At 41.0% G+C, this 26,612-nt stretch overlaps 1 protein-coding gene across 2 annotated transcripts in view; it reads left to right on the top strand.

Moving 5' to 3' along the window:
* The first annotated feature begins 828 nt into the window (after nt 1-828).
* Nucleotides 829-26,612, top strand: part of NPC1 (NPC intracellular cholesterol transporter 1) — a 27,930-nt gene continuing 2,146 nt past the window's right edge. Inside the window, exons 1-23 of one of the 2 annotated variants that reach the window (XM_075023141.1) lie at nt 829-1,009; nt 8,207-8,329; nt 9,592-9,698; nt 10,293-10,468; nt 11,399-11,566; nt 12,195-12,444; nt 13,971-14,047; nt 14,714-15,084; nt 15,452-15,678; nt 16,240-16,340; nt 17,312-17,414; nt 18,374-18,563; nt 18,941-19,123; nt 19,868-19,982; nt 20,806-20,933; nt 21,023-21,163; nt 21,726-21,815; nt 21,929-22,119; nt 22,917-23,032; nt 23,607-23,736; nt 24,138-24,338; nt 25,199-25,430; nt 26,371-26,484. In XM_075023141.1, the coding sequence (XP_074879242.1) occupies nt 926-1,009; nt 8,207-8,329; nt 9,592-9,698; nt 10,293-10,468; nt 11,399-11,566; nt 12,195-12,444; nt 13,971-14,047; nt 14,714-15,084; nt 15,452-15,678; nt 16,240-16,340; nt 17,312-17,414; nt 18,374-18,563; nt 18,941-19,123; nt 19,868-19,982; nt 20,806-20,933; nt 21,023-21,163; nt 21,726-21,815; nt 21,929-22,119; nt 22,917-23,032; nt 23,607-23,736; nt 24,138-24,338; nt 25,199-25,430; nt 26,371-26,484 (3,618 nt within the window). In that variant the 5' untranslated portion in view covers nt 829-925. The remainder of the gene's footprint in view (nt 1,010-8,206; nt 8,330-9,591; nt 9,699-10,292; nt 10,469-11,398; nt 11,567-12,194; nt 12,445-13,970; nt 14,048-14,713; nt 15,085-15,451; nt 15,679-16,239; nt 16,341-17,311; nt 17,415-18,373; nt 18,564-18,940; nt 19,124-19,867; nt 19,983-20,805; nt 20,934-21,022; nt 21,164-21,725; nt 21,816-21,928; nt 22,120-22,916; nt 23,033-23,606; nt 23,737-24,137; nt 24,339-25,198; nt 25,431-26,370; nt 26,485-26,612) is intronic. The other variant, XM_075023140.1, reaches the window with a different exon arrangement.

Genomic DNA, 26,612 nt, shown 5'->3' with positions numbered 1-26,612 from the left:
AAGTGGCGGTGAAATCAGGGAGAGGTGGTGCGCGGGAACGCGCGGCGCCCTGCCCTCGGCGTGCCGCCTCCCAGCCGGCCCCCAGACCGATCCCAAACAAACAGAGCCCGAACGGAGCGGCAGAGCGCAATCAGCACTCCCCAAACTGCTGGTTGCGACACCGGTCAGGCCACCTGATGTCAGCCCGTCGGGAGCGGCAGACACAGCCCTGCCAGCCAAATTCACCAGCAGCAAAGCCCCGGGAAAGCGTTTTTCTACCCGGCAGCCTGCCCTGCCTTGCTTGGCAGTTACATTCATCGCAGCTGCACACGGGATCGCGTGACCGACGCTTGGAAATCACGAGGTAGCAACTTTGAAGCGAAATTAAAGCGCTTTTGTCAAAGCCAGGGTTTTAAAGGCGACTCTCATATTTATAAACTGCGCGGTTAACGCTTCCGCGCCCATACAAAGCCGCTGACCGGCTGCCGATGCAGCAGCCTAGGCGGGATTTTCCGTTCCGCAGAAGCACAGCAGCTTCGCGCTGACACCGGGCCGAGCTTCCCGCTGCCCTCCCGCCCGCAGGACAGGACAGGACAGGAGAGGAGAGGACAGGACGGCGCAGGACAGGACGGCGCAGCCCCGCCGCCGCCCCTGAGGCGCGGCCCGCCCGTGGCGTGAGGCGCGGCCCCGCCCCGCCAGCGGCGGGAGGCGGTGCCCAGGGGCGGGCCGGCGGCGGCGGTTGGCGGTTGGCGGCGGCGCGCGGGCGCGCCCCCCCCCGCGCCGCTCCTCGAAGGGGCCGGCGGCACCTCCCGGCCTGAGGAGAGCGGCCCTTCCGGACCTGCGCGGGCGCGGCTGCGGCTGCCTCCCCGCCTCCTCCTCCCGCCTTCTCTTCGCCGCCTCTCCGTGCTGCGGCCGAGAGCCTTGCCGCCCTCCCGCCTGCGCCGCCATGGGGAGCCCGCAAGGCAGCCCCGGGCGGGGCGGCCTCGGCCTGCTCGTCCTCTTCTTTCTTCTGCTTCTGTCGCCCGTGGTGGTGAGTCCCTCCCGGGGAGGGTGCGGTGAGGGAGGCCGGGCCTCCTGGCACCGTCGGGGGGAGAGGCAGCGGCGGGTGCCCGCCGCGGGGAGCGGCGCCCCCCCGGCTGTTGCTTCAGGGCTGGGGGCAGCCGCGGTGACTCCCCGCGCTGCCTGAAGCCGGGGGTCTCCCGGGCGGGGGAGCTGGCTGAGGGAGGCGCCTGTCCCTCCGGCCGCCAGCTGTGGGTTAGGCCGCTGGGCTCGGGGCGGCGCGGAGCTGAAGCGTGGTACCGGCGTGTCTCCTCCTTGTCCCCGGTGGGGCTCTCCCTCCCTTTTCCCTCACCCCTCCGCTCGGTGCCGAGCGGGACGGAGGCGGGGGCCGGGGTGAGACAGGAGTGCGGGACAGTCCGGTGACACTGCAGGCCCGCCTGGGAGCACCTGCGGCGCGAAGACGGGCGTGCTTGGGCTTAGCAAACTTCAGCTTGTGCCCGCTCCTGGACCCCGGCTCTGGCGTACAGCGGCAGCTGCCCGGGATGCCGCGTTCCCGTGGTGTGTGCCCTGGTTATGCAATGCCCGATGCATGCGAGTAGCCGTGCGGTCGGTCACATGTTCGTGCAGAGGCTTGCATATGTCCTCAGCGTCTGGTTCGGTTTGCTCAGCGTGTTTCTTATGCTAGGTGACAGCTTTCTGGAAGTAATAGTCCGTGTGTAGCAAGACCTGCATTTTATTGATGTGCAATTATTAAGACTCTGTGCTTTCTTAAAGTTAAGGACTAGAACAGGTTGGACTTCTTGATATTTTAGGAAAAATACTGTAAAACTGTCACTCCTCTCAGTTGTGTTTTGTTTATGCTGTAGTCCAGGGTGGAAGTGAGATACTCCACATTCCTCGGGAGAAGCAAGGAGTGTCTTGTGAGCCTTAGTGTTTTTTGGGTTGGTTTTTTGGTTGTTCCCCCCTCCCCAATCAATTTAGAAACATAATTTCTAGGTCGAGTTTTATGCTTAACCGTTTTTAAACTCACAAGTTTGTCATCCTGTGTGTGTGTATGTGTGCTGAGGTTCTTCTGTTCTTATATCCTCCTCAAACAACTTCTTAAAGAGCTTGAACAGAAAACTAGGAATTCATTCTTCTATTATCACTGGCAAAGCTGGTTGTTTAGTAATGATTCATGATCTCTAGGTGGGCAGGTAATGGATTTCACACTTTACCAACTCTCCTTTTATGTAATGTTTTTGGAGGGAGATGCCACCTTGTAGCAATGAGGTGTGTCCTAGGCCAGTAAGGAAATGACAAGATGTTTTCCTTTAGGTGAGAGAAGGATATTGAGCTAGAGGAGCTTTAAACAAGTTCCCCTAAGATTTAAGGGATCCTTGTAGAGGATGTGGCTTTGTGGTCCATGAGAAGTAAACACTGCAAAATTACTTTATCCATGCATGTTTCAATTTTGTAATATAAGAAGGTAAAACTTAATTTTTTTTTGCCATTAACTCTTACTTACAGCCTAACAAGTCACCAAGTGGACCTTGATATCTTTCAAAGAGAAGCTGGTCCTTCAGTTAGACTGACCCTATATAGTGTTAGATATGCAGAAGAGAAGCATTGTGAAGGTGAACCTGTTCTCTCCCTCAAGTGTACTGGTAGTGGGATGTTTTCATGCTTTCAGTTGTGGTGTGTATAAACCAAAGTGCCATATGTCATGCTGCTTCTTTAAAAAGAAGTCAGTGGGCTAGAGTGGCATTTCAGTTTGCGATCCTTCCATTATGTATGCTTTCACAATGAAGTGTTCAGCCTGTATAGGATGTTATCTTTCACTCTGAACAGTGCATGATAGCAGACTTGTGCCAGCTAACCCATTACTAGTTGATAGTTAACTACCCATTAATACCATCTAAGAACTACATCGAAAGTCTTGGATCCTTTAGTCATGTTTCTGAATGTGGACTTATAGGAGGATGAAGTCTTGAAACTGTTCTTGTTCTCTTATGAACATCCTAATGTAGTGGATGGCATCTTGTGTGCTTAATGGCAGCTGTTTCAGTTGATCCTTGTTGTTTATACTAAGTCACAAGCTGTCAAATTAGTGACTAAGCAAGACTGGACAGGTTTCCTATCAGCAACTGGGATCCCAAGCTGTAGGATATATTTGAGTTTCTGAATTCTATGGGAAGATGTTAAAGGCAGGTGCTGCTCTGTCTCAAACTTGCCAAGTGGCCTGCAGTCCGGTGTTACCTGACCTTGGGCACAAAGTTCTAAAATGTCTGTGTGGAGCAGCTTGCTTGGCAGGGCTGGCAATGTAGCTTCAGAACAAGACAGAAACCACTGAAGTTACATCCTGGAAAATCAAGAGTGACTTGTTCATAGTCTTTCTGGATGGAAAGTGAGGAAGCCTTCTTAGAAGGGGAGAGATGACTGAAGGGAATGACTGGTAGATCTGAGTAGCAGTTTGCTAGGCAGTAGACAAAATCTAAGTGTTGCGCAGTATTATTACTATTCCCCTGCAGGGCATCAGAGCTGTTTTGGTGCAGATGGCCTTAGTGGCAGATAGCTGCTAGTTAGGGGCCCTATGCTTTCTGATCATGCATGCAATAAGTGTGTATTTTCCCAATAAATCATTGACAGCTAATACCAGCTTGCTCCCACAGACACTGAACTATTACCATTATTGCAACTTTCTCTTCCTACTTGACCTTGACTGTCCTGTGACAGGTGAAGTGTGCTTGGATAACTCCAGAATTGGGGCTTGCTTTGCCTGACCAGGGGTAGCTAATGATTTTTCTGTCTGAAAGGGAACAGTTCGCTACCTATGAGCAAAAGGAACAAGAGGAGCTTGGCCGACAAAGCTTGACTCTGAATTGGCTGCCTCTGAACAAGTTTCTGAAAGAGACATAGTAAAAGTAAGAATGAAACCTGTAAAGTTCCCTTTAGTTCGTGGATCTCCTCCTCTCACAGGGATGGCTGTGAGGTAATGTGTAACTTCTGGGGCAGATCTGCAAATTTGACCTGGTCACCTGTTTCCATAAACCAGTCTTGCCACTTATTAAGGGTAATGTGGTATTGTGTTTCCCTAGAACTCAATTTCTCAACCTAGTGGGCAATATCAAGTGTGGTGTGGACTAGATATTAAGAGAGTGGGGAGGGAAGAGTATGTGATTTCCTGGAATCTTTCTTCTTGCCCTGCAAGATCCCAGATGTGCCATCCTAGGTGAAAGAAGGGGAAACAGCTGTATCTGATGCTGGTGCCTTTTCCATACATAAGTAATCTTAATTTGGAGAGCCAAACAATGTTCACTTGTCATCTGGTATTTGCAAGACTACAAATAGTTGCTGTTTCTGTGTACAACATCATCATTGTTCTTTGTCTGTTTAACAGCTACATATTCATTGTTGGTGATGGCTAATGTTGCTGGAAACATTGAAGATATTGATTTGCTTCAACATGAAGTTGAAGAAACTTGGACTGAAGTAAACGTGTTTATGATCTGTTGGAATGCTAGTTTTATTACAAACAAATGATAATGCCTGGGAACCAGAAAGCTGTAGTAGAACCTTTGTAGAACGTTAATAGTCATGAAATGCCCATACTTGCTTATGTGCAAGTTCTTTCTTAGGGCTTCTGGAGCTCTGACCTGAGGTGAAATTGCTCTTCAAACAGAGTAAGTCTACCAGAAGTAGGAATACACTTTTCTGAACTCTGGGGATGTACTGAAAGCTAGCATTAGTGTACTGCCAGATAGTTTCTAAGCTGTGCTGGGGGCAGGAGGGTATAGCCTTAATCTAGGGTTAGGTTGCTATTGCTTTGTCAAGTACTTGGGAAAGTCCCATTTTAAAATGTGGAGCACTTAGTAATGTGATTTTTTTTTTTTTTTTTTAAAAAAGCCAAAACCCAATCCTGGGTTAGTATTATGGGGTATCTTGCCTTGTTTAGAAGGCAGTTGGATTCACCACAGCATTTCTCTGTTAATTTTGGGGCTAGGAGGGCTTTCACTCAAGATGATTGTTCACCCACATCTTCAGTGACTTGAAAGTCTGACTCTGCCAGCAGTAGCTTTCTTTAACTATGACTTATTTACAACCATGCTTACTCATCCTTATCTCTTCCTACCACTATAGGAATGTTCCTCTGAAAGAATGGAAAGAGCAAAGTACTTGTCTCATTCTGTAACTTAATCTAGTTTTTACTAGAGGGTTTTTGGGGGAAGAACTTCCAGCTATATCTTATTAGTGGTAATGGTGTAGTTACTTAGTTACTTGTAGTATCCCCAAATACTGTCTGAACCCTAGGAGACCAGCCCTCTCCCATATTTTGTGGCTGACTCAGTAATGAGCATGCTATTGACTTGTTAATGTGCAAGAGCTATGTTGGTGACTTTAGGCTTCTGACTTCGAATGATTTGGTGTTTTTCAGGCTTAATTGACTTGGTTCAACCACTGCAAATCAAAGATCACCAAAGCTTACCAGTTCAAGGAACAAATTCAGACTTTTATTAGTGAGATCCTGCTAGGTCATAGCATAAATATCTAATCTTAGATTGTCTCTGAAATCATGTTCTTGGTGTTAATACTAAAATAGAGTATTCAAACTTGCAGTTCTAGGTCTAAGTGCTCTTCCAGTAGTTAAAAGTAACTGATCTGTTCAGCTTTTCTAAACAGGCTGAAAGTTTGAGTGATAAACATGTTGATTTTTCCATCATTGTAGATTTTATCGATGTGGAACTTCAGTAATATGGTTCTAAATTCTTTTTTCAAATTGCAAGTGTAAACTAACACTAGGCTGAAACATGTCATCTTGCCTTATTTTCTTGTATGTTTAGCTGAATACTTTTTGGTGCATGACAAAGTGTTGTGTGCAAGTAAGTTGCTTTATGTTCTATCCTGAAAATGATGACAAAGAGCTTTCTAGGTAAATTTATAGACATAATACAGCTTGTATTTTACCTTGTATCTGTGTAGTTATAACCAAGGAAGTGTTTCCTTGAGACACAGATAACATTTTAAAAACAATAGAACTCTCAGTTGGCCTGATGTGATAGCTGAAATTTACTTTAAGTTTTTCTAGGTAAGAAATGCCCTGGTAAGTTTTTTGTAACTACCACACTTTCCACTCTGGAAGAAGCCAATTCTTTCTGAAAGGAGTAGGTTGATAATTTTGGGGGCTTTAAATATTAAGAAGTGTTAGATAACAAGACTTAATGAAGCAAATAAAGTGTTTTTTAGAAAGTATTCATAGAAAGTATGATTACAAACTGGTTCATAGAAAGTATGATTACAAACTGTTCTAGACTAAACATGGAAGCCAGCCTGATACTGAAGAAATGCCTAATTCTGTTCTCGTGGGCAGTAGTAAGCAGCTCAACATTCTTTGCCCTTTTGCAAGAATAGCAGTGAATCTTTGCTTCCTCTTGAAGAGGTGATTAATTCACTTCTGCCATTGGTACATACAAACACTAAACCATCTTCTTTCCACACTAGTAGATTGTTTGCTATTGAAACTGGAGTATACAGGTGTGAGGAAGCAGAGGTGAAGATGGGGTATTCTGAATTTGCAGCAAAGGAGTGTTGACTTAGAATAATTTGATGCATGGACAAATTTCCAATGTAGTTTCTGTAAATAGTCTCCAAGTTATGGGAATTTAACTTTTTGGCTTATGCTGGTGTTAAACATTCAGTGCTATGCTGGTGTACAAGTGCAGTCTTAAGGGGTGCTTTCTAACTTGTGTGTGAGAATATGGTGATCCTTAGCAGCTAGTTACAAGTTTAGCTAGAAGAAATGCTGGAGTAGACAAATGAAATAGTGATCTTGATGAGTGGTACTTAAACTGACTTTTGGATCTGGATTATAGTGAGTAACTTTGAATTGGGCCATGTTACCTAGGTTAAGTTAATGGGAAAACATTTCTAACAGGGTCAGATAAATTGGTGATGGTTATTGTCCTGATCAAAAAGTACATCGGTAATTCTTTTTTTAAAGAACTGTCAGCGTTGTTCAGCACAACACATGTTGTGGAGGCATAATTCTGGGTAGCTCCTGGATATTATGAACACAGCATTTCAGGGACCTCTCTGGTCAGTAAACAACATTATTCATGGTCAAGCACAAAGCGCAGCAGTCTGTCCTTGCAGCGTAAGCACATGGCATTTCTACAAATGCTAGGTCAAGGTTGTTCAGGAGATACAAATAGGTCGGTTATCTCTCAAACTGTACCATGCAAACTTCTGATCAGAGCTGGCACAAGTGTAGTAAATGTTTGTGCGGTCTGCTTCCCACTTGCAGCCCAGGTGCATAGGGAAAACCTTGGAGCTGTCTTAAAACTTTTGCTGTAAATAACTTGTTATTGCATTAAATGTTTTAATTTTCAGAATAAGTATTTTGGTTTAGCATTTCAGATGTCTTGGTGTCAGCACAACCAAAAAAAAATATGAGGCTCACAAGGTGCCATTGTCCTTTTTCAGTTCCCTTTATTTTATGCACATGATAAAGAACCTGTTTCTGAATTTTTTCAATAGTGCCTTAAGTTGAAACATCTTTAAAATGAGGCTTGAAGCTTTTTTCTTTTTACTTAGCACTGTAAGCCCATTTACATGTTGCATGCTTAGGCTTGAAAGTGGTGATGGAGAGCATCCTTTGAGATTGTGACAATATATGACATTCTATGGTGAATGCAGAGCTGTGAAGTTCTGTTTCAGAATCCTTTATGCTGCTACCTCCTCAGTCTGTCACTGTAAGTGACTGAGTTTGCAAGAAGGATTAAAAGTTGGCAGGAGGAACTGAAATACTGCGTATAAGCAATATTCTGCTCTCCATGCACACTGACTCGTGTTCTGAAGTGACAGTTTAACCCACTAATTGTATGCATTGTCTTGCATGAACAAATTTTCTACATCACCTTTTTCTGTTTGGAGGTGCTATTCAAGTACTGGTTTAGGTTTTTCTCGAGTAACTCTTATACTTGGTCTTAACTATAGATAGTCTACTTCCTATTTTGAGACTGGGCAAGGAAGGGTGGGGAGCTGAGCTGGACATCAGTGGTGATATGCACCCTGTCAAACACATGCTTTTGTTAATTTGTGTTTTATGTAGTACATGCTGGTGTTTAAATTAGCAGGAATTTACCTAATCTGATTGTAAATGACTTTTGGAATGGTAGCACCTAAACTCTACAAGAGCTGAGGAATTTGGCAACTATTCCTTGCAGTTAATCAGTTGTCTTGTGTTGATTAGGTACTTCCTCAATTGTGTGTCTGGTATGGGGAATGTGGAGTTGCTTCTGGAGACAAGAGATACAACTGTGCTTATGATGGACCACCAATAGCACTACCAGAGGATGGCTATGATTTAATGCAGGTGAGCTTCTTTCGGAGGTCTGCTGCTAGAAATAATTCTCCTACACTTTAGAGTTCTGTATTGGGTTCTGTTGGACCTACACTATGACCTTTAGCTTTCTCATCCTAACTTGATGAGAAAGCGAACAGATTATCTCTGATTTCTCAGGTAGAGCTCATAGCCCCAATGGTGTGAAGGTAATATATGTCAGTTTCTGTTCAGAGATAAAGTCTCCAAAACCTGTGATTACAGGCTTTCACAAACATAACCTTAATTAAAGGATTGGTTCACTTTCCTGCATGTTTTCCTCACTGATTTGAGCACTCTTTAGTCAGACTGGGTTTTTTCAGGACTCTTCCAAACTATGATACATTCTGCAGTTACACCATCCTGATCTCTAAAGGACAAGACTAAACTATGTTTTCCATCATCTGATCATTTCTGATCTCTTCCTTAAATAGGAAGGCAGTAACTGTACTCATTCACATGGAGCAAACTTGGACAAAGTTCAGTCTCCTTAGCTGTGCCTAGTGTGAGACCATATTTCCTTATCTGGGCTTTGGCTGTCAAAGTGAACAAAACCATGGTCAAAATACAATTTGTGGTTTTGATGCACAGTATAGGATGATATTGCCAGACTTGTCTTCTGGCAGATGATAGTTCAAAGCTTTAAAGTGTGAAATAGCTATTGAGTTAAACAGTGGTTTGGCTGGTGGTGGGAGTGACTTAAATATGTAGGTGAGCTAATTACTGTTTTGTACTGTTTCTGAAGACTTAATGTACAGTTCTTGTATGTTACTATCAGTTATACTTGTATTAAATGCATTTGTCTCTTCTATAAACTGAACATGAAATAGCTCTTCCAGGTAATCAATGATTTTGTGGTTAGTGGCTTGCCTTCTGAGACTTCAAAATCTGATACTATCCAGAAGGCATACTAGAGGATAAGCTGCAGGAATACTTTCAACTTGGATAAACATGTGTTGTCCCCTTACTCATAGACTCTAAAATACCATTATCATTCTATATATAGACCCTGGTGACTAACGATCATCTGAAGGAGCTTTAAAAAAAAGGAAGTGATGCCTTGAATAAATAGTTATTCTTTCCCTATTCTCTAAAGAATCTCGTTGGCTAGACTGGTTTTTTTCTATGCCTTTCCCACAGCAACAGCTAGTCTTCTGAAATATGCTGAGGCAGAACCCATAACTATAATGAGTTCTGAAGTCTTAAACATGCTTTTCCTTCCTTTCCCCCTGATCTCAATACTGTTTTTATTTAAGGAACTCTGTCCTGGTTTATTCTTTGGCAATGTTAGCACTTGCTGTGATGTTCAACAGCTTCAGACTTTGAAAAACAACCTGCAGCTGCCTCTACAGTTTCTCTCCAGGTATGCTAACGAATGGCAAAGCAACTAGAACTTCAGTATAATAAGAAAGCATGTTAAGACTCTTCTGTTCCAATAGTCTTTAGAAAAGGTGGTAATTTCATTTAAAGGCTTATTGGAGCAAGCTCTTGGAAAGACTTCCTCTTCCATATCAGGGGCTTTAATTTCATGAAACAACTACTTGCAGTCTGGATTGAGTTAGTTGGTAGAATAAACATTACCCAAGTTTGTCTCAAGCTATTGTATTTGTAATGAAAACTTCAGAAGAGGGTGACGTAAAGTACTGTTCAGTCTTGTTCTAACAGAAGTCTTCATGCTAGCAGCAGTTAAGTTTTCCTTCAAATTCTAGTCAAATTCTGCTTGTATCTGCTATTTGAGGTGAGCAATTTTGCTAGTGAATGATGTTGATGCTACTGATGAGTATTAAACAATTTTAAGCACCAACTAATGTTTTATTACTGATTAAACACTTACAGAATTTAAATATTTTGTTCTGTCACTCTGAGTAGAATGTTTACGCTTGCCATGTAGGTCAAATCAGATATGCCTTGCATCTTTACCTCTTAATCTGTTTACTGCATTGACTTTCCTACCCAGATGTCCCTCGTGTTTTTACAACTTGATAAACCTCTTCTGTGAACTGACTTGCAGTCCAGATCAGTCTGACTTTTTGAATGTTACAAGCACCATACCTTATTATGATCCAATTTTAAAAGAGAACAGAAGTAGCATTACAGAGCTGCAGTACTTTATTGGAGAACGCTTTGCAAATGGTGAGTAAACAGTGTGTTAATTTACCTAGGCTTTTGTCAAGGTAACAAGACCAATACTTTCTCAGGAAGAGTTGAGAGGGGGAAACATCTCTCCAACTGTCTTCTGATGTCTGAGGCATCAAATAGGTACCAGTAGGTTCCCCTTGAAACTGCTGGAACACTAACCTCTGCCTGGGTAGGAGATGTTACACTGGCACTATTAATAGTGTTTTTGAAGACTCAGCCAAGACTGGACTTTTATAGATATGGTCAATAGCTGATAACCCTGATGACTAACTTCAGAAAAACAAAGCTGTTGCCAAATACTGAATGTGGAAAGCCTATGTGACATTGAAACTGTTTAGCAAGTATGATAGTAAAGTTTGTACATAGTGCACTACAATGGCTCTCTGTGAGGTACTCGCCCCTCTTGAAAGGGACTGTTCTAATCCTTTGTCAAATCCAAAGTTGTTTTTTTCTAAGAACAAACAGATTTGGGTTGTATTTTGGTTTTATGGCGAACTTGAAGTATTAGCTCGGTCTTTATACACTTTGTGCAGTAACTTTTAATCAAGTTATGAGACGCTTGAAAGTCATATATGGCCTACAGGTCAAAAGTGCCTTAAATATTTGTCAACTTCCTCTGAAAGGAACTTTATATTAAGTACTGTTCCCTCTTAAACAGTAAAGTAGGTTCTGCAAGTAAAAAGTAGTGTACTGCAAGTAGGCCACCTGAATCTGCATTAAGATAGCTGTAACAAAGCATTGTAACCTTGAATACTGTAAATACAACCGAAAGCATTATTTCACTATCTTAAGATGTTTCCTCTTAAAAGCTATAAGCATGTTCTTTGAACTCGGTGAGTCTGTAATTATTGGAAATAATTGGAATGCTCACATAAATTATAACATTGGTTTAATGACTCTTCTGTCTTCATACGCTCTTCCTAGCAATGTATAATGCCTGCAAAGATGTGGAGGCTCCATCAAGTAATGTTAAAGCACTGGGGCTGCTGTGTGGGAAGGATGTCAAGGACTGCAATGCAACCAACTGGATTGAGTACATGTTTAGTAAAGACAATGGACAAACTCCTTTCAGCATTATACCTATCTTTTCAGGTAAGAAACTGAACAGTCCTTGCCTTTGAAGCTTCTGTCAAAGGCTGTGTGCTATAGCTAGTGTATTCATTTGTTAAACAGCTGCCTAGCAATGAATGTCTGCAGTCAGAGGCTTTCAAAGCAATGTAAGCTAAACCAATTATCTTTTTTGATTTCTGCTTGGAAGTCATACTTTGTGCTTGCTTTGTATGCAGCTTCTTGCTGTATAGATCTCAGACTCATTAAGGGATGGACTGAGCTTAGGCAACTGGACAGCTTGTATTCCTTGGGGAAACTAGGACAAGTACCCTGATCCTTTAGGATTTCTTTGTAAGAAAGTTGTTACACATTTCACAATCTGAACAGATGAAGGGGATGACAAATTGTTGCTGGGATGATAGAAGTAGGTGCTTATTAGTTTTATAGACTGAAGTGTTCTAAAACATGACTAGTTATTTAGTTGGCAACTGTAAATAGTCATTACCTGCTATGGAAAAGGCAGTGGCTTCTTCAGCTATAACACCAAGAAAAGCTACTCTTTATAGAGGCTACAGGCTTTCATATAAAGGGTTAAGTCATTTAACTGGGAAGCTTGTGTTTTGAAGTTCTGAATTTTTACCTGGGCTCTGCAACTTCTGATTTGTCATAGATGCTCCTGTCCGTGGCATGAATCCTATGAACAATGCTACCAAAGGCTGTAATGAGTCTATGGATGATTCAACAGGACCATGCAGCTGTCAGGACTGTTCAATTGTTTGTGGTCCAAAACCTCAACCCCCTCCATTGCCTGCTCCTTGGCTTTTGTTTGGTTTGGATGCTATGTATGTCATCATGTGGATCTCCTACATGGGATTTCTACTCATATTTTTTGCACTAGTTTTTGGAGTCTGGTGTTACAGGTAAAGCGTTCAAAATGCTCAGCTCTGAAAGTCACTTGCCTTTTCCCTGAAAACTTCCTTTGCCCAGCACAGAATGCTTATGTCTCTACTTCCTCATCCAGCCGAAAGTCATGTTCTGTGGCAGATGCTTATACTTACAGGGAGTGTTCTAACACCTAAAACCATGTGGTAAAAAGTGACTGCAGAAGTCGGTTTAGTTCATGCGCAACTGATGGCATCCCTAGCTACAGGATCAAATGCACAACTCTACAACTTTAATAAGCAAGAACTTGAGAGTATGAAAAAGTCTAGGGAAATGCATAAAAGTTTGACTTGAAGATAATGGGATTGTAGGAACTCAATTCAGAATCATTGGGAGAGAGCAAGATCTAGTATTGGCAGCCACATGCAATCATAACGGAGTTTTCCTGCAGGCTAATACTTGTAACAAAACAATCACTGTCCTACTGCAAATTAAGTCATGAATACTTAGTCTCCTGTTTTGAAAAAAAAAAACCAAACCCAAAACTAAACAAAAGCTGAGCTTCCAGTAATTATAGGATTTTGTAAAGTAAGGAGTAGCAAGGCAGCTTCTCTGTGCTATTTGATATTTGCTAGTAAAGTGCACAAGTAGCTGTAGCTATAAATGCTTTGGTGTGGGTGTGCTAGCAATCTGGAGCAGTGGAAACCTATTAATATTTCTTAATAGCATTTTCCAGAGGCTTCCACTATCTAATGTCCTTAAGTATGGTGGCACTTTTCAGTACAACTTTAATATTGTTCAGTTATGACCAGGAATCTGAAATTGCTGTGTAATAAGAATTAAATCTGTGTGGAAGAGGATAGTGGGTACAACAAACTTATGACACGCTCAGCAGTCTTATCTTACTGGGCAACATGCATAGTAAACTACATGAAATGGTAGGGGTGTTTGAGATGTCTGGTTCATAGCCCAAAACATCCTGCCATAATTGGAGGTCTGATTAGATTACCATGAGGAGGCTGTTGAACTTATCTCCTGCTCTGGGTTCAGGAATGAGTATAAGGTCATATATATATAGGTCTGTCATAAGTGTTCTATGCTATAACTTGCCTGTCTTCAGGACAGGAAAGAAGTACCTTATTTTCCTTATTCCTCACTTCTTCTTCAGGCTAAGTAGGTGTAACTTAAGCAGTTTGACTAATGAAGTGAAATATTTCTAATGTAGAAATCTCTTGCAAATGTTAGCACTCTAAGTTATGATCAATTTAAAGAGATTCCCTGTGCTGTTAATGCTACTGATCTTATAAATATGAGTAAAGAATGTGTGCTTTATCCAAGCTGGAGGAGTTTAAGACAGCTGATGTGGCTGTAAGATGTTCCAAAGGATCATAAAGCTGGAGACTGCTGTTCTTGAGTGGATGGGTGTAGGGGAAACATGATGCCTATAGATTCTGGAGGAGTCAAATATCAAATTTATTACTAGCATTGGACTCCATTCTTACTGTACAAACACCAAAAGATACCTTTTTGGGGGAGCAGGGTAACATAGCCTTTTGTCTTGCAGGAGGCGGCACTTTGTCTCAGAGTACACACCAATTGACAGCAATATAGCCTTTTCTGTGAATTCCCATCGTGACAATGGTATGTCTTGGATAAGAGCAATAGATTTATTAGAAACTCAGCTTAAGTGCATCCCCTTCCTGTGGATGGGCTCTGGAATTTTAGCTTTGTTGGGCCATATAATCCATTCTTACAGGTCTTTATTTCACTCTTTTGGCCAGTATCTCTCTTTTAGAGTAGTACTTAACCCTATTTTGCTGGATGCTGATAGCCCTGGGTGCACAGTTTATGGATCTAGTGATGCTAATCAGAAGTTCTGGAGTGCTTTGTAGCTGGGGGTGGAGGGGGCAACCTGATGCTAAAATCAATTTAATCATGTTCTGACCTATCCATGCATGTATCCATTCAAAGCATGTCATGAAAGAACTGTATTTTAATTTGTGTAGCAGCTGAGATGTAGCTCATTTTAATGCTTATGTATCTTTTAGCTGCTTCCTATCTTTATTTGCTGTGCCTGCTGTTGTCAAAGACAACCTTACATTAGAAGGGGTACAAGTACAAGCTGGTTTGTGCCACCTTGACCTCAGTCAAGGATTGGCCCCTGGGTCTGACTGTCAGTGTAGACATAGCTTCTGGTGCTTACTACAAACAGAGCTAGAATAAAATTTCATCTTTCCTAGTGGACTTCAAGAAAATGCTGCTTAACTGACTTCTCAAACATTTACTGTTTACTTCTTGCTCTTACAGGGAAAATTACCTGTGGTGAAAGGCTTGGTGAAAGGTTTGAGAATGGCCTAAGGATGACATTCACATCATGGGGGGCTTTCTGTGTCAGAAATCCACGTCCTGTTATCCTCTTCTCTGTGGTCTTCATTGCAATGTGTTGCTCAGGCTTCATATATGTTAAAGCAACTACAAACCCTGTAGATCTCTGGTCAGCCCCAAGCAGCCAAGCTCGCAGGGAGAAGGAGTACTTTGACACACACTTTGGGCCTTTCTTTCGTACTGAACAACTTATTATTCGAGCACCAAACAGCCATCCAGACACCTATTCGCCTTACCCATCAGGAGCAGATGTACCTTTTGGGCCTCCACTTACTAAAGACATTCTCCATCAGGTAATTGGGACTTTCCAAGAGCAAAGATGTAAACATACCTAACAGGTATAACCGTATGGAGTTGGCTTCCATCTGTAATGCCATGTGTCCAACAAGACAGTCACTAGATACTCATATTAAACATTTTAGTCTTACTATAAAAGCTTTTCGCTGAAAACCTTTCTGTTAGAAGTAGACTTGCAAGCTAAGTTCCAGTAAGTATTCTTGGTGTGAACATGGACATAATAAGTTTAGTAACATGCTCTTATTGACATGTGCCACTGTCCCTGGAAACTTACAGGGTTATTGCATGCACTTGAGCTCTGTCTTGCAAGGGAAATGCTTTCTTGTGCTGCTCTTAAACTATGGTTTGGTTTCTTTTTTCAAGGTACTGGATTTGCAGGATGCTATTGTCAACATAACTGCTTCTTTTGACAATGAAACTGTAACCTTGAAAGACATTTGCCTGGCTCCTCTTGCTCCCTACAACAACAACTGCACTATACTGAGTGTACTCAACTACTTTCAGAACAGTCATTCTGTTCTAGATCATGCTATTGGGGATGAGTTCTTTGTCTATGCTGACTACCACACTCACTTCTTATACTGTGTTCGGTAAGCAGTTTGAAAAAACGTGTAACTGTACTGTAGGCCAGCTAGGTCTTTGTCTTGCTGGCAAACAAAACTAGCTAGTTCTCACTTCCCCCTTGAATCTTTTCCTGCTCCTTTTTAAAAAAACTCACAATACTATGTGGAACTGCAGATTAGTATAGGTTGCTTGTGTTTCTGTGTCTTAGTACTTCAGCAGGAGTTACGTTTTGATCAGGTTTCCAGTTAAGCTTGGTTTGGGGCAGACACTGGCTCTGGTATAGCTTAAACATGTTTCAAACACTTCTGAGAAGTAGAGTTCTGTAACAGAAGACTGTTTCTAAACTTTCACTTCAGTTTATAGTTCAGTTGGGTAGAAGCTACTCCTTGTCTTAGAAGCTATAAGGAAGACACCTTTAAAACTCTAAAGTCAAAGCAAACATAGCACAAGGACAATGTATCACTAGCAGTCTTATCTTGTTTCTCTCTTGGTAATCAGTTAATGCAACAGCTTTTTACTTTTGTCCTGTGGTGCTGTGCATCAGTAGTCAAGCAGAAGCTAACAGTTATTGCTGGTGGTCTCTTTAGGGCTCCTGCATCACTGAATGACACAAGCTTGCTTCACGATCCCTGCTTAGGAACATTTGGTGGACCTGTATTTCCATGGCTCGTGTTGGGAGGATATGATGGTAGGTGTCAAAACAGTATTGTCGTTTTAAGTCTTCAGAGTACATACTTGTGTGCTGTCTTTTGCACGAAAGGTGCATTCTTATTAACACAGATATTTAAATGCACTCCAGAGAAACTGGAGTTTTGTTAAACTTTCTATAAGTAAGAATATTCTAAATAACTTTTCGGTAGATCAGTTCTGAGATTGGAGGCAGGCTACTCTGGAAGTGTAAAATGCAAGCAGTCTATTACTGGAACATACTAGCTTTGTTGACAAGTATCCAAATATTCAGTCTGCTTTGGGCCTGCTAAAGGATCTCTAGTTTTTTGGAGACTAGATAAAGATATGAAGTATCTCAAGTTGATATGCTGGTATGTGCATGTATTTTGCTTTTAAGTTAGAATACTAAGTTTTGTCACTGATCTGACAAAGCAGTTAAGAAAAGATTAAGGTGTTCACAAAGGAGATCCTTCCATAATTATTCTGAAGCCAGAATTTTGTTCAAGCAATATATCCAATTAAATATAACTTGATAGATACATCAAACACAAATGTACTAAAACAGGCCTTGAAGGCAGGCACTTCTTGATTAAACTGTAGGGTTTTTGTACTTGCTTTGAGAAAAATCTAGGAATGCAAGAGGCACAGTATTTAGGAAACCACATCCTGTTTCTCATTGGTTGGAAAGTCATAAGCACTGGTTATACAGTAGCCCCTTGTCTAACTAAGCAACAACTTAATATCAGAGTGCCGTGAACATGGTAAATAATGAATAATTACTTTTGAGTACAATCTGGAGTGCTTATCAGCTTCTATTCTTATTTCAGTAGTGTGTTTGAGAACTCGGTGGTGTTAAACAGATTACATTTAATGGAATTGTAGGGATGGGATTGCTTTGGACAATACTCATTTTAAACTTAATTGTACCTGCCTATACTGGAATGTAAGCTCCATTTCATAATGCCTGACAATTTTTTTCCTACTCCATAGATGATAACTATAATAATGCTACAGCTCTTGTTATTACTTTTCCTGTCAACAACTACTACAATGACTCAAGAAAGCTAATGAAAGCCTTGGCATGGGAAAAAGAGTAAGTAGGCTTCCTCTATTCTGAAATGCATACATTACTTTAAAGCAGCTTTAAATGTAGATACATGAAAAACACCTGTACTGTACTGGCAATTTTTCAGTATAACTACAGGGATGTTTTGAGACGCAGCAAAATGGGTTAAGGACAGACTATACTGGTCATAAGACTCTCACTTTAGCTGGTGTACTTCATTTGCTTTGAGATAGATTCTAGTCTTGTCAGTGATGTTTAGTAGTACTTGCTGATAAGTAACTCTAGAAAGGATTTGATATATTTTACTTTGGCTAGAATTACACAGGTAGACTCTTCAATCTACTGGACTGTTAACAAGCAGTGAAAACATCTAGCATTATCCTATATTTCTTAAAGTTTAATTTTTAAAAACATCTTCCAGATGAGGCTCTAAAGCTTTCACACCCTTCACCATCTTGAAGAGCTGATGTTGGCTTACACAGGCCAACTGCTCTGGCTAACAGTTCAGATAAAAAATACTGTACTAGGAAGTCTGAGACTAAGTACATGTATAACTAGTGTCTACTTGTGTCACAAGCACCTCTCTTCAGTTAGGGGAACTGAAATAAGGGCTAATAAATTTTTCAAGTATTGTAAGCAAGGTGCAGTCATATTTCATGTGTGTACTTCTAGGTCTAGCTTTGAGGAAAATTGTACTTATGCTTTGAAATAGCTTATGCTTATGCAAGATATCTGGTTGTCCTCAAACTCTGGAGAGAACATGGGAAGTATTTCAGCATAGTCTATTTCTAGTGCTTGGAGCAGAGTTCTAGGGGTGTGTAGCCAGCATCCCTTTTTTTAAAAATGAGGAGGGTGTCTCAAAGTACTGTCGGGCCCCAGTGTGCTCTTGTACCACACAGATGATTTAAATTTGCCTTCAACAGACTTCCAAGTATTTCTAATACAAAATGTTTTATCTTTTAAAGTGACTGACTTTTTTTTTTTAGGTTTATTAACTTTTTGAAGAACTATGATAATCCAAACTTAACTATATCATTTTCTGCTGAACGGAGTATTGAAGATGAAATTAATCGTGAAAGCAACAGTGATATTGGCACTGTGTTGATAAGCTATATTGTAATGTTTGTGTACATCTCCATAGCTTTGGGACATATCCAGAGCTGTAGAAGACTGCTGGTATGTGTATAGTTGTCATTGCTATAAACACTGAAGCTACAGCTTGCTGACTAGTTTTTCGTAGCTTTAAGTGACTTAAATATTTTTGCAGAATGCTTATACTCAATCTTGTCCTAAGCATTGAGTCCTCCTTGGGTAGGAGCTAAGGGGAGCATTGTTCTTGTCACACTTGACAATTCATGTGTGCTTCATAGCGTCAACTAAGTCTGTTTTCACTTGAAATGCGCAGTTAAGTTTATGTATGTGGATCTTCAAAAGAACCAGAAAAGTAAGCTTTCTACTAACTACACTAAATGTCAGAATATGTTTTTACCTTTGCTATAATCTGTCCTGTGTGATGATGCTGGTTTTGTTGACAGTCATTACAAATTTTTTAGGTGGATTCAAAGATCTCCCTGGGCATTGCAGGCATCCTGATTGTACTAAGCTCAGTGGCATGTTCTATCGGCATTTTCAGCTACTTTGGAATCCCACTGACACTGATTGTGATAGAAGTAATTCCCTTCTTGGTGCTGGCTATTGGGGTGGACAACATTTTCATTATAGTCCAGACGCTTCAGGTATATATTCTTTCATATGGACTCTTCTAAATGTAGGCTGTTAACTTGGAGCAGAAGGTCTTTGGCATTCCAGTGCTCAGCCCAGTTTGAGCAGCTCTGGACTCTCACAGGATATATAGTGATCTTGAAGAGAGCCAAGATTTTTATATACATTCCTCCCTGCATTGCCTGTGCGCCCCCCCCCCCCCCCCCCCCCCCAAAAAAAAAGTAAGCTTAATACACTTGCTTTTTCTTACTGCTAGTTGATATCAGGCTTATTTAACATAGTCTCTGGTCCACATACTAATGATGTACAAATGAATAATATTTTTAACATCCTTCTCTGGTAGATGTAGAACTTGACTACTATTTTGATCACTTCTAGTGTATTGTGAGCAGTAACCATGGACTAAACTACATGCTTCAGACCAGGGACTTTTGACACTAGTCTTAGTGGTAATCAGCTTTCTAATTTGACAGGCTCAATAACCCACTGAAACTGGCACTGCCTCTGGTAAGTGTGTGGTTTTGGCTGAAGTACTGAACTTAGTACTGTATCTTAAGTTTGAGGCAAGGCAACAGGGGACGTTCATGCTCCTTTTGTATTAGGGAATCTCTGCTTTCTTTATCTAACTCACGTTAATGCCCTGAAAATAATAAAAGATAGTTTAGGATGTTTGAAAGGTTGGGGTTTTTTTAAGCCATATGACAGCACTTTCTAAATTGTGTGATTCCTAATTATAATAAATTATTGCCTTAAAACAGAGAGATGAGCGCCTTCAGGGTGAAACTCTGGATAAACAGATTGGCAGAGTCTTGGGAGATGTGGCACCCAGTATGTTTCTCTCGTCTTTTTCGGAGACTGTGGCATTCTTTCTTGGTAAGACTTCTTTAATATTTGAAGATAAGGGCCTTATACCTGCATACTGCAAGAATAAATGCAAAACTAGAATATAAAAACAAAGCAAGAATTTGTAGAGGAAGTTTATCTTAGTTGTTCATTGCTGTAATCAAGTTTATTTGTCCTCTGCTGACTATAGGTATTGTAGTACTTTAAGAGACTGGCACAGTTAAAAAGATGTAGTTCTGAATTTGTCAAGCTCTTAGGCTTGAATTGGCTGGAGGTTTTACTGATTTGTAGTGACAGTCAAGTCTAAATTTGACCTTAGTAATATATCAAATATCAGGGCGTACTAGCTCCTACATTGTATTCGGTCATCTTACCCCCGCTTGGAAAAACGCCCCTATGACAGATTATGTTTGAGGCTCACTCTTGCAGTATGTGTTAGAGGCATATCTTATGTTGTTACCCTTCAAGTATAAATTGGCCTTCTTTCATAATAAACTTACTTACTTGGAGTGTAATTTGCCATTGATTCAACTTGCATTGAGTGGCTTAATTTTGAAGCAAGATTTTGCTTGACAGCATTCCTTAACTACCCTCTTACGCAGCCTGCACAAGATTAATAACTTTGGAATTGAGAAATGTCTTAAAGCTAGTCACTTTTTTGCACAGCCTTAATGCTGTCAAACAGGTCAAAGACAGCAGTTGTAGCCAGGTTCATATCAGCTGTTTTCTTTACTTTGAAGAGAAAGGCTCTTTGTCCTGCTAACACTTAAATTGGCTATCTGTCTAGAAAATGCTCATGCATTTCTGAGAGAAAGGAGCTTGCTTGTTTAACAAACTGGGTCACTTCCTTCAGGGACACTGTCTACGATGCCAGCGGTTCGCACATTCTCCCTTTTTGCTGGAATGGCTGTGCTCATAGACTTTATTCTTCAAGTCACTTGCTTTATAAGTCTCCTGGGCTTGGATATTAAGCGTCAAGAGGTGAGTATTAAATGCACTTGTAACTGCAGTGTGATACAGATGGCATCTTTTGCAGAATTGTACTAAATCTGGCATTAATCAATTTTCAGAGGAATAGACTGGATATTCTGTGTTGCATCAAAAGCAATGAAGAAATGACTGGAGTCCAACGTTCTGAGAGCATCTTATTTCTGTTCTTCAGAAATCTGTATTCTCCATATCTGCTTAAGGATTGGATGAGACCAATAGTAGTATGTATACTTTGTGTGCAGTAAGCAGTCATCTAAACTTGACCTTCAGGCTCACTATGCTTTTGCTCTTGTACTGAAGAAAAATCTTCAACACAATGGAACAAATGAAGCTTCTAGGATTTTTGCTTTCAGCATTAGTATTGGAATAAGCTTTTCTAACTGCAAGAGTATTTCTAGTAAATAAGAGGTTTGACCTTGGATTTTCTAAGGCCCAGATTTAAGAGTTGCATTACTGACAGTTGAATTGCTTTAGGCATATGTAAAAAATCAGCGCATATTGGCTCCTACACTGCATTAATCTAGAGTGGTGTTGCTGAATCTGTGATTCACTTTGAGGTTACTGTGCTTATTTACAGAAGGTGTTTGGCATATCTTTCACTGCTGCCTTCTAAGTATAAATTTTCCCTATGGCTGCAAAGGGAACTCTGAGTAGCTAGGTTTTACTGCCACTGTCGTACTTAAGCTAGAGCCTCTTTATATGGTTCCCATTAACTTAGTAAGTTACTTCTATTGCTTGTTGTTTCTGTACTGTTCTCACTTCCCTGAATTTGCTTTTCTGCAGATAGCAGTGTTCGTGGGTGTTCTGTCATTCAGTACAGCAGTTATACACAATGTAGAGATTGGACTGGATCAGTCTCTCTCAATGCCAGATGTAAGTTGTAAGATCATGTTGCTCTTCAGCAATTTGTGGCTGAATTGAAACCTTGATATCTTGCTGTGCTACCTCAACGTTATGTAATAGTAACTCAAAACTTTCCCTTTAAGGACTCCTATGTAATGGATTACTTCAGCCAGCTCGGCAAGTACCTGCATGCAGGTCCTCCTGTCTACTTTGTCTTAGAAGAAGGGCACAACTACACATCTTTGGAAGGGCAGAACATGGTGTGTGGTGGAGTGGGATGTAATAATGATTCACTTGTCCAGCAAGTCTTCAATGCTGCGGAAATTGGTAGCTAGTAAGTCTTTCATGCTTTTGTCTGCATAATCACATGGAAGAGATGTAGCTGACCAGTGTGTCCTTTTAATTTAGTTCAGGCTCAGCTGTTGGTTGTACAACTGACACTCTATTGTACTTGCTTTATACTGTGGTTTTGGTGGGCAGGGTGGGGAGAAGCTGTGGCAATCTCCTAGAATGAGGATAAAAACTGTCTGGACTGGACTGGTGGGATATATTGATGTACTTGGGTTTGGAAGAGGGGCTTGATCCTTCAAGAAATATGGGAATGGTAGGAAGAAAAACTCATGAAAACCTCTGTGTGGTTAAGCTCTCCTGGAAAATTACTTGCATGCTCAGCTTCTAAACTTGGTGGATAAAACTCGTCTAGCCTAGCAAGGCTAAGCAGGAATTGTATCTGGAGTTCAGTAGCTAACAACTGAAGAAAGTCTCTTCCTGATTCCTTCCGCTGTAGTTCAGTGGTTTTGCTTCAGCCTAGCTGATGGAGGAGCCTTGCTTGAAAACTGAGGCAACAATATCTGGAATAGGATGGTCATAGAGTGGACAGGGAAACAAAGGTGAGCTTGGCAGTGGAACTTGAATGCAAGGAGGAAGCTCCTGCTGTTTGCTAGCTGCAGTGTTACAAGCAAGACTGGCTCTTGGATTGGGATACTGGAGCAGGGGACTACACAGAGAGCTAAGTAGCTTGGACCAGAATGAGTTGACATGGTGTAGGCCAGCACTGGAGAGATCAAGGGATGTGTTCTGGAGTGAAACATAAAAATTACTGATGATGGATATGTTACATTATTTTATTAGCACAAGGATAGGCTACGCCCCATCATCCTGGATTGATGACTACTTTGACTGGGTGAAGCCACAGTCATCCTGTTGCAGAGTCTACAATACCACTGGACAGTTTTGCAATGCTTCAGGTATTAGCATCCATCTTGTTGCTAGGGGATTAGCTTGGTTTATAAGTTTCACAGCCAAAACATTTTATTGTGGTATGGGTCAGGTGAATAGCTTTTCTTACTGTGAGCAGGCACCTCCTGAGTTGCCCTCTAATTTGTTTAAACCGCTGTTTGAGTGAATTTAAATGTTCTGCTGGAATGCTGCAGGTTGAAGACAGCCTATCTAGACAACCAATGTAATGACTATTCAAAAAATAACTCGTTTTAACAATTTTGATCCTTCTCCTGGTTTCATTAGAGTACACAAACTTAATGCTCTGTCTTTGTTCGGATCCTTCACTTTGGTATAATTCTCATTGGGTCTAATATAGATAGTGCACTAAGTAACTGAGTTCTCTAGTAGCCCTTGCTTTAGTAGTAATAAAAAATAAAGGACTACAAATTTTATACAGAATTTCAGGGCTGATCAGCAATTTCATCAGTGAAAATGCCTTTTTATGGAATTGTATCCTGTAGTATTGCAAGTCAGAAGCTACTAGTGTTATGACAAAGAATACTTGATCCTGTAGCTGACCTTGGTCCTGTATTTCTTCAGTCACTGATCCATCCTGCACTCGTTGTCGACCACTGACTCAAGAAGGCAAGCAGAGACCACAGGGCAAAGACTTCATGACATTTTTGCCAATGTTCCTATCGGACAACCCTAATCCTAAATGTGGCAAAGGGTAAGAGCTATATTCTATATATATTGCTTAGACCAGTATGTCAAAGATATTTGCTCTGGAAGTGTGGCTTTTTTATGTCTGCAAGGTTGGATAGCTAATGTCCTTCTAAACGTCATACAAACATTGACATTTCACCTGTTCTGTCGTATTTTCTGGAACAAAAGTGGGAGAACAAATGCATAATCAACTGAATGGAACAGCAGCTTTCCCCTGTACAAAGAGAAACAACTTCTGTAGTCAGTCTGTTCTAGTATATCCTGTGCAATCTTGAAATGTATTGTGCTCTGAAGCTTTTATCAGTTTTGGAAACTCTTAGAAACAAAATTAGAAGTTATGAAAGCTAGTAAATTTGAATGGTTATTACTGACATTGACATATAAAATGTTACTATGTTTATATAGAGGACATGCTGCATATAACTCTGCTGTCAACTTTATACACAACAAATCTGATGTTGGAGCTACTTATTTTATGACATACCATACTGTACTGAAAACGTCATCTGATTTTATTGATGCTATGAAGAAAGCTCGGGTTATAGCAGATAACATTACTGAAACCATGGGCATCAAAGAGAAGAGCTACCGGGTGTTTCCTTACAGGTATGTTTAGATCTTTCTTTCCTTAGTGACAAATACGCAACTCAAGGAACTGAGAAAAGGTACTGGCTAATAACATCTTAGACTTGAGTCTTGAGGTTTTGTCTAACAGGAGGTAATATAGATTCTGGAATGTCTAGTAAAGCCTCAAAAACACAATTTAGATCACAGCACTAGCTTTTTACTGTGGTTCATTACTAACTTAAATCAAGAAACCTGTCCTCTGCTACGAAGGTTGAAGCTCTGGCTTCAGTTCTGGCACTTCCTAGCTTTCATAGCAGGGTTTAATAGTTCTAACTTAAGCAGATATGTTGACCTGGGTCATTGCAAGCTGTAACATGAATGTATTGCCTTCAAACTTAAGTTATTCACACTTAAAGGCAGCAGTGATGTCCAGTACTGCTTGTCTAATGCTTGCAAGATTAACATACTAAAGAGTACCACAATGAAATTGAGTTGGAATTGGTATCTGTACAGCTGAAATACTAATCTCTTTGCTTCAAAGAAGCGAAGCAGAATGCCGCCTATCCATCCTTATGGTTTCACTGCATAATGAATCAGTTCAGACACTCAGCAGTAGTTCATGCAGATGCCACAATCAGAAGCAGGCAGAAGGTAGTTCCTCAGACTATTAGTGTGGGAATTGCCCTGACTTCCAGATACAACCTTTATTTGAAGTGTTAGTGAAAAGCTGTCATGTAACAGCCAGTGTTCTGCAGGAGTCATTCCACAGAAGATAGGAAGCCAGTTCCTGTTGGTGACTTCTATAAGGAGAGAACTACTTTATCCTTAGCACAGAGGCTAATCTAATATTAGCATATAGCAAGGAAGATGGCTAACTACAACTTCTCTTCTTTCCACAGTGTGTTTTATGTCTTCTACGAACAATACTTGACAATTGTGCATGATGCTATCTTTAACCTCTGCATCTCCTTGGGATCAATATTTTTGGTGACAACTGTGCTGCTTGGTTTTGAAGTATGGGCTGCTGTTGTAGTTTCAATAACTATTGCTATGATAATCATCAACATGTTTGGAGTGATGTGGCTCTGGGGCATCAGCTTAAATGCAGTTTCATTAGTAAATCTTGTCATGGTAAGTTAACAAGATATCCCTCTGCCTCCGTTTCCAAGTCTTGAACAGTTCTGTGTGTCTTATGTATATTCATGACACTGACCAGTATTTTCTACTAAACTTTGACAGGCATTTGAGTAGTAGTGGAATTACCTTAATACATCTAGATGGTGTGTAGAAAACAGGTTTATTCTGACAATTAGTCCCAGTACTGATAAGATACAGCAACTGAACTGTAAGCTATACTGTATGTGGTGGTGGTCTCTTGTGTTCTGCAGCAACAGTTGTATTGCTACTATATAGGCTAGGTGCTGTTCCACATCAACAGAGGTTGTTCATGCCTAAGGTAAGGATACAAATGTTAGTGTTAAGGCTGCTTCTGTATTTATGTTCTACAGAGTAGATCTGTGATGTGCTAGTACCAGTATTGTTCCTTCATAAGCTGATGAAACCACTTGGGTATAGTACCTTGGTGAAACACTCCGGAACTTAGTAACTAGTAGCTGAGTGCTGGAGCTCTGGCTTGCCTTGCTCTCTAGAGATTATTGCAGATCTGAGAAAGGTACAAGAGAGTAAACTGTTGCCCTGTGTTACAACTACACATATGTTCATGCAAGTCTACCTGCTAGATAAGTCTAAGATTTGCCAACTGTTCAATCAGTGTTGTAAATAACTAAATAGCTTGTTTTTAGGATTAAACTAAAGTGTTAAACTCAGCTGAATTTTTATGGTATCAAATTGGCATGTATACTCAGTGTTACTCTAAAGCAACGTTATTGCAGCTGATATCTGTAAAGTGGTTTTCGTGTTCAGTGTTCACTGCATGCACTGTATTGAAGCCCTGGGAACTGAACACAGTTGCTAGAACCTCTCTAGCCTGTCTAGAGTTCTAAGTAGAGACCTTACCATTGAAGTGCTCATCAAAATGATACTTTCACATATGTTTCTTTTCATTCTCTAGAGTTGTGGTATTGCTGTGGAATTCTGTAGTCACGTGACAAGAGCGTTCACTGTTAGTACTAAGGGCAGTAGAGTAGAGCGTGCAGAAGAAGCTCTCTCTCACATGGGCAGTTCAGTAAGTATCTACAGTTTGGGGTGGGGTGGGAATGAGTAGCCAAGTTACAATGTTACAGACTATGCCAATATCATTAAGTTGTAAGGATGACCTTGCCTTTTCTTTATGGAATATTCAATTAAAACTCT

Source organism: Buteo buteo, chromosome 3, assembly GCF_964188355.1.
Source record: "Buteo buteo chromosome 3, bButBut1.hap1.1, whole genome shotgun sequence".
Classification (NCBI taxonomy): Eukaryota; Metazoa; Chordata; class Aves; order Accipitriformes; family Accipitridae; genus Buteo; species Buteo buteo.
This window is presented reverse-complemented; position numbering and strand designations above follow the sequence as displayed.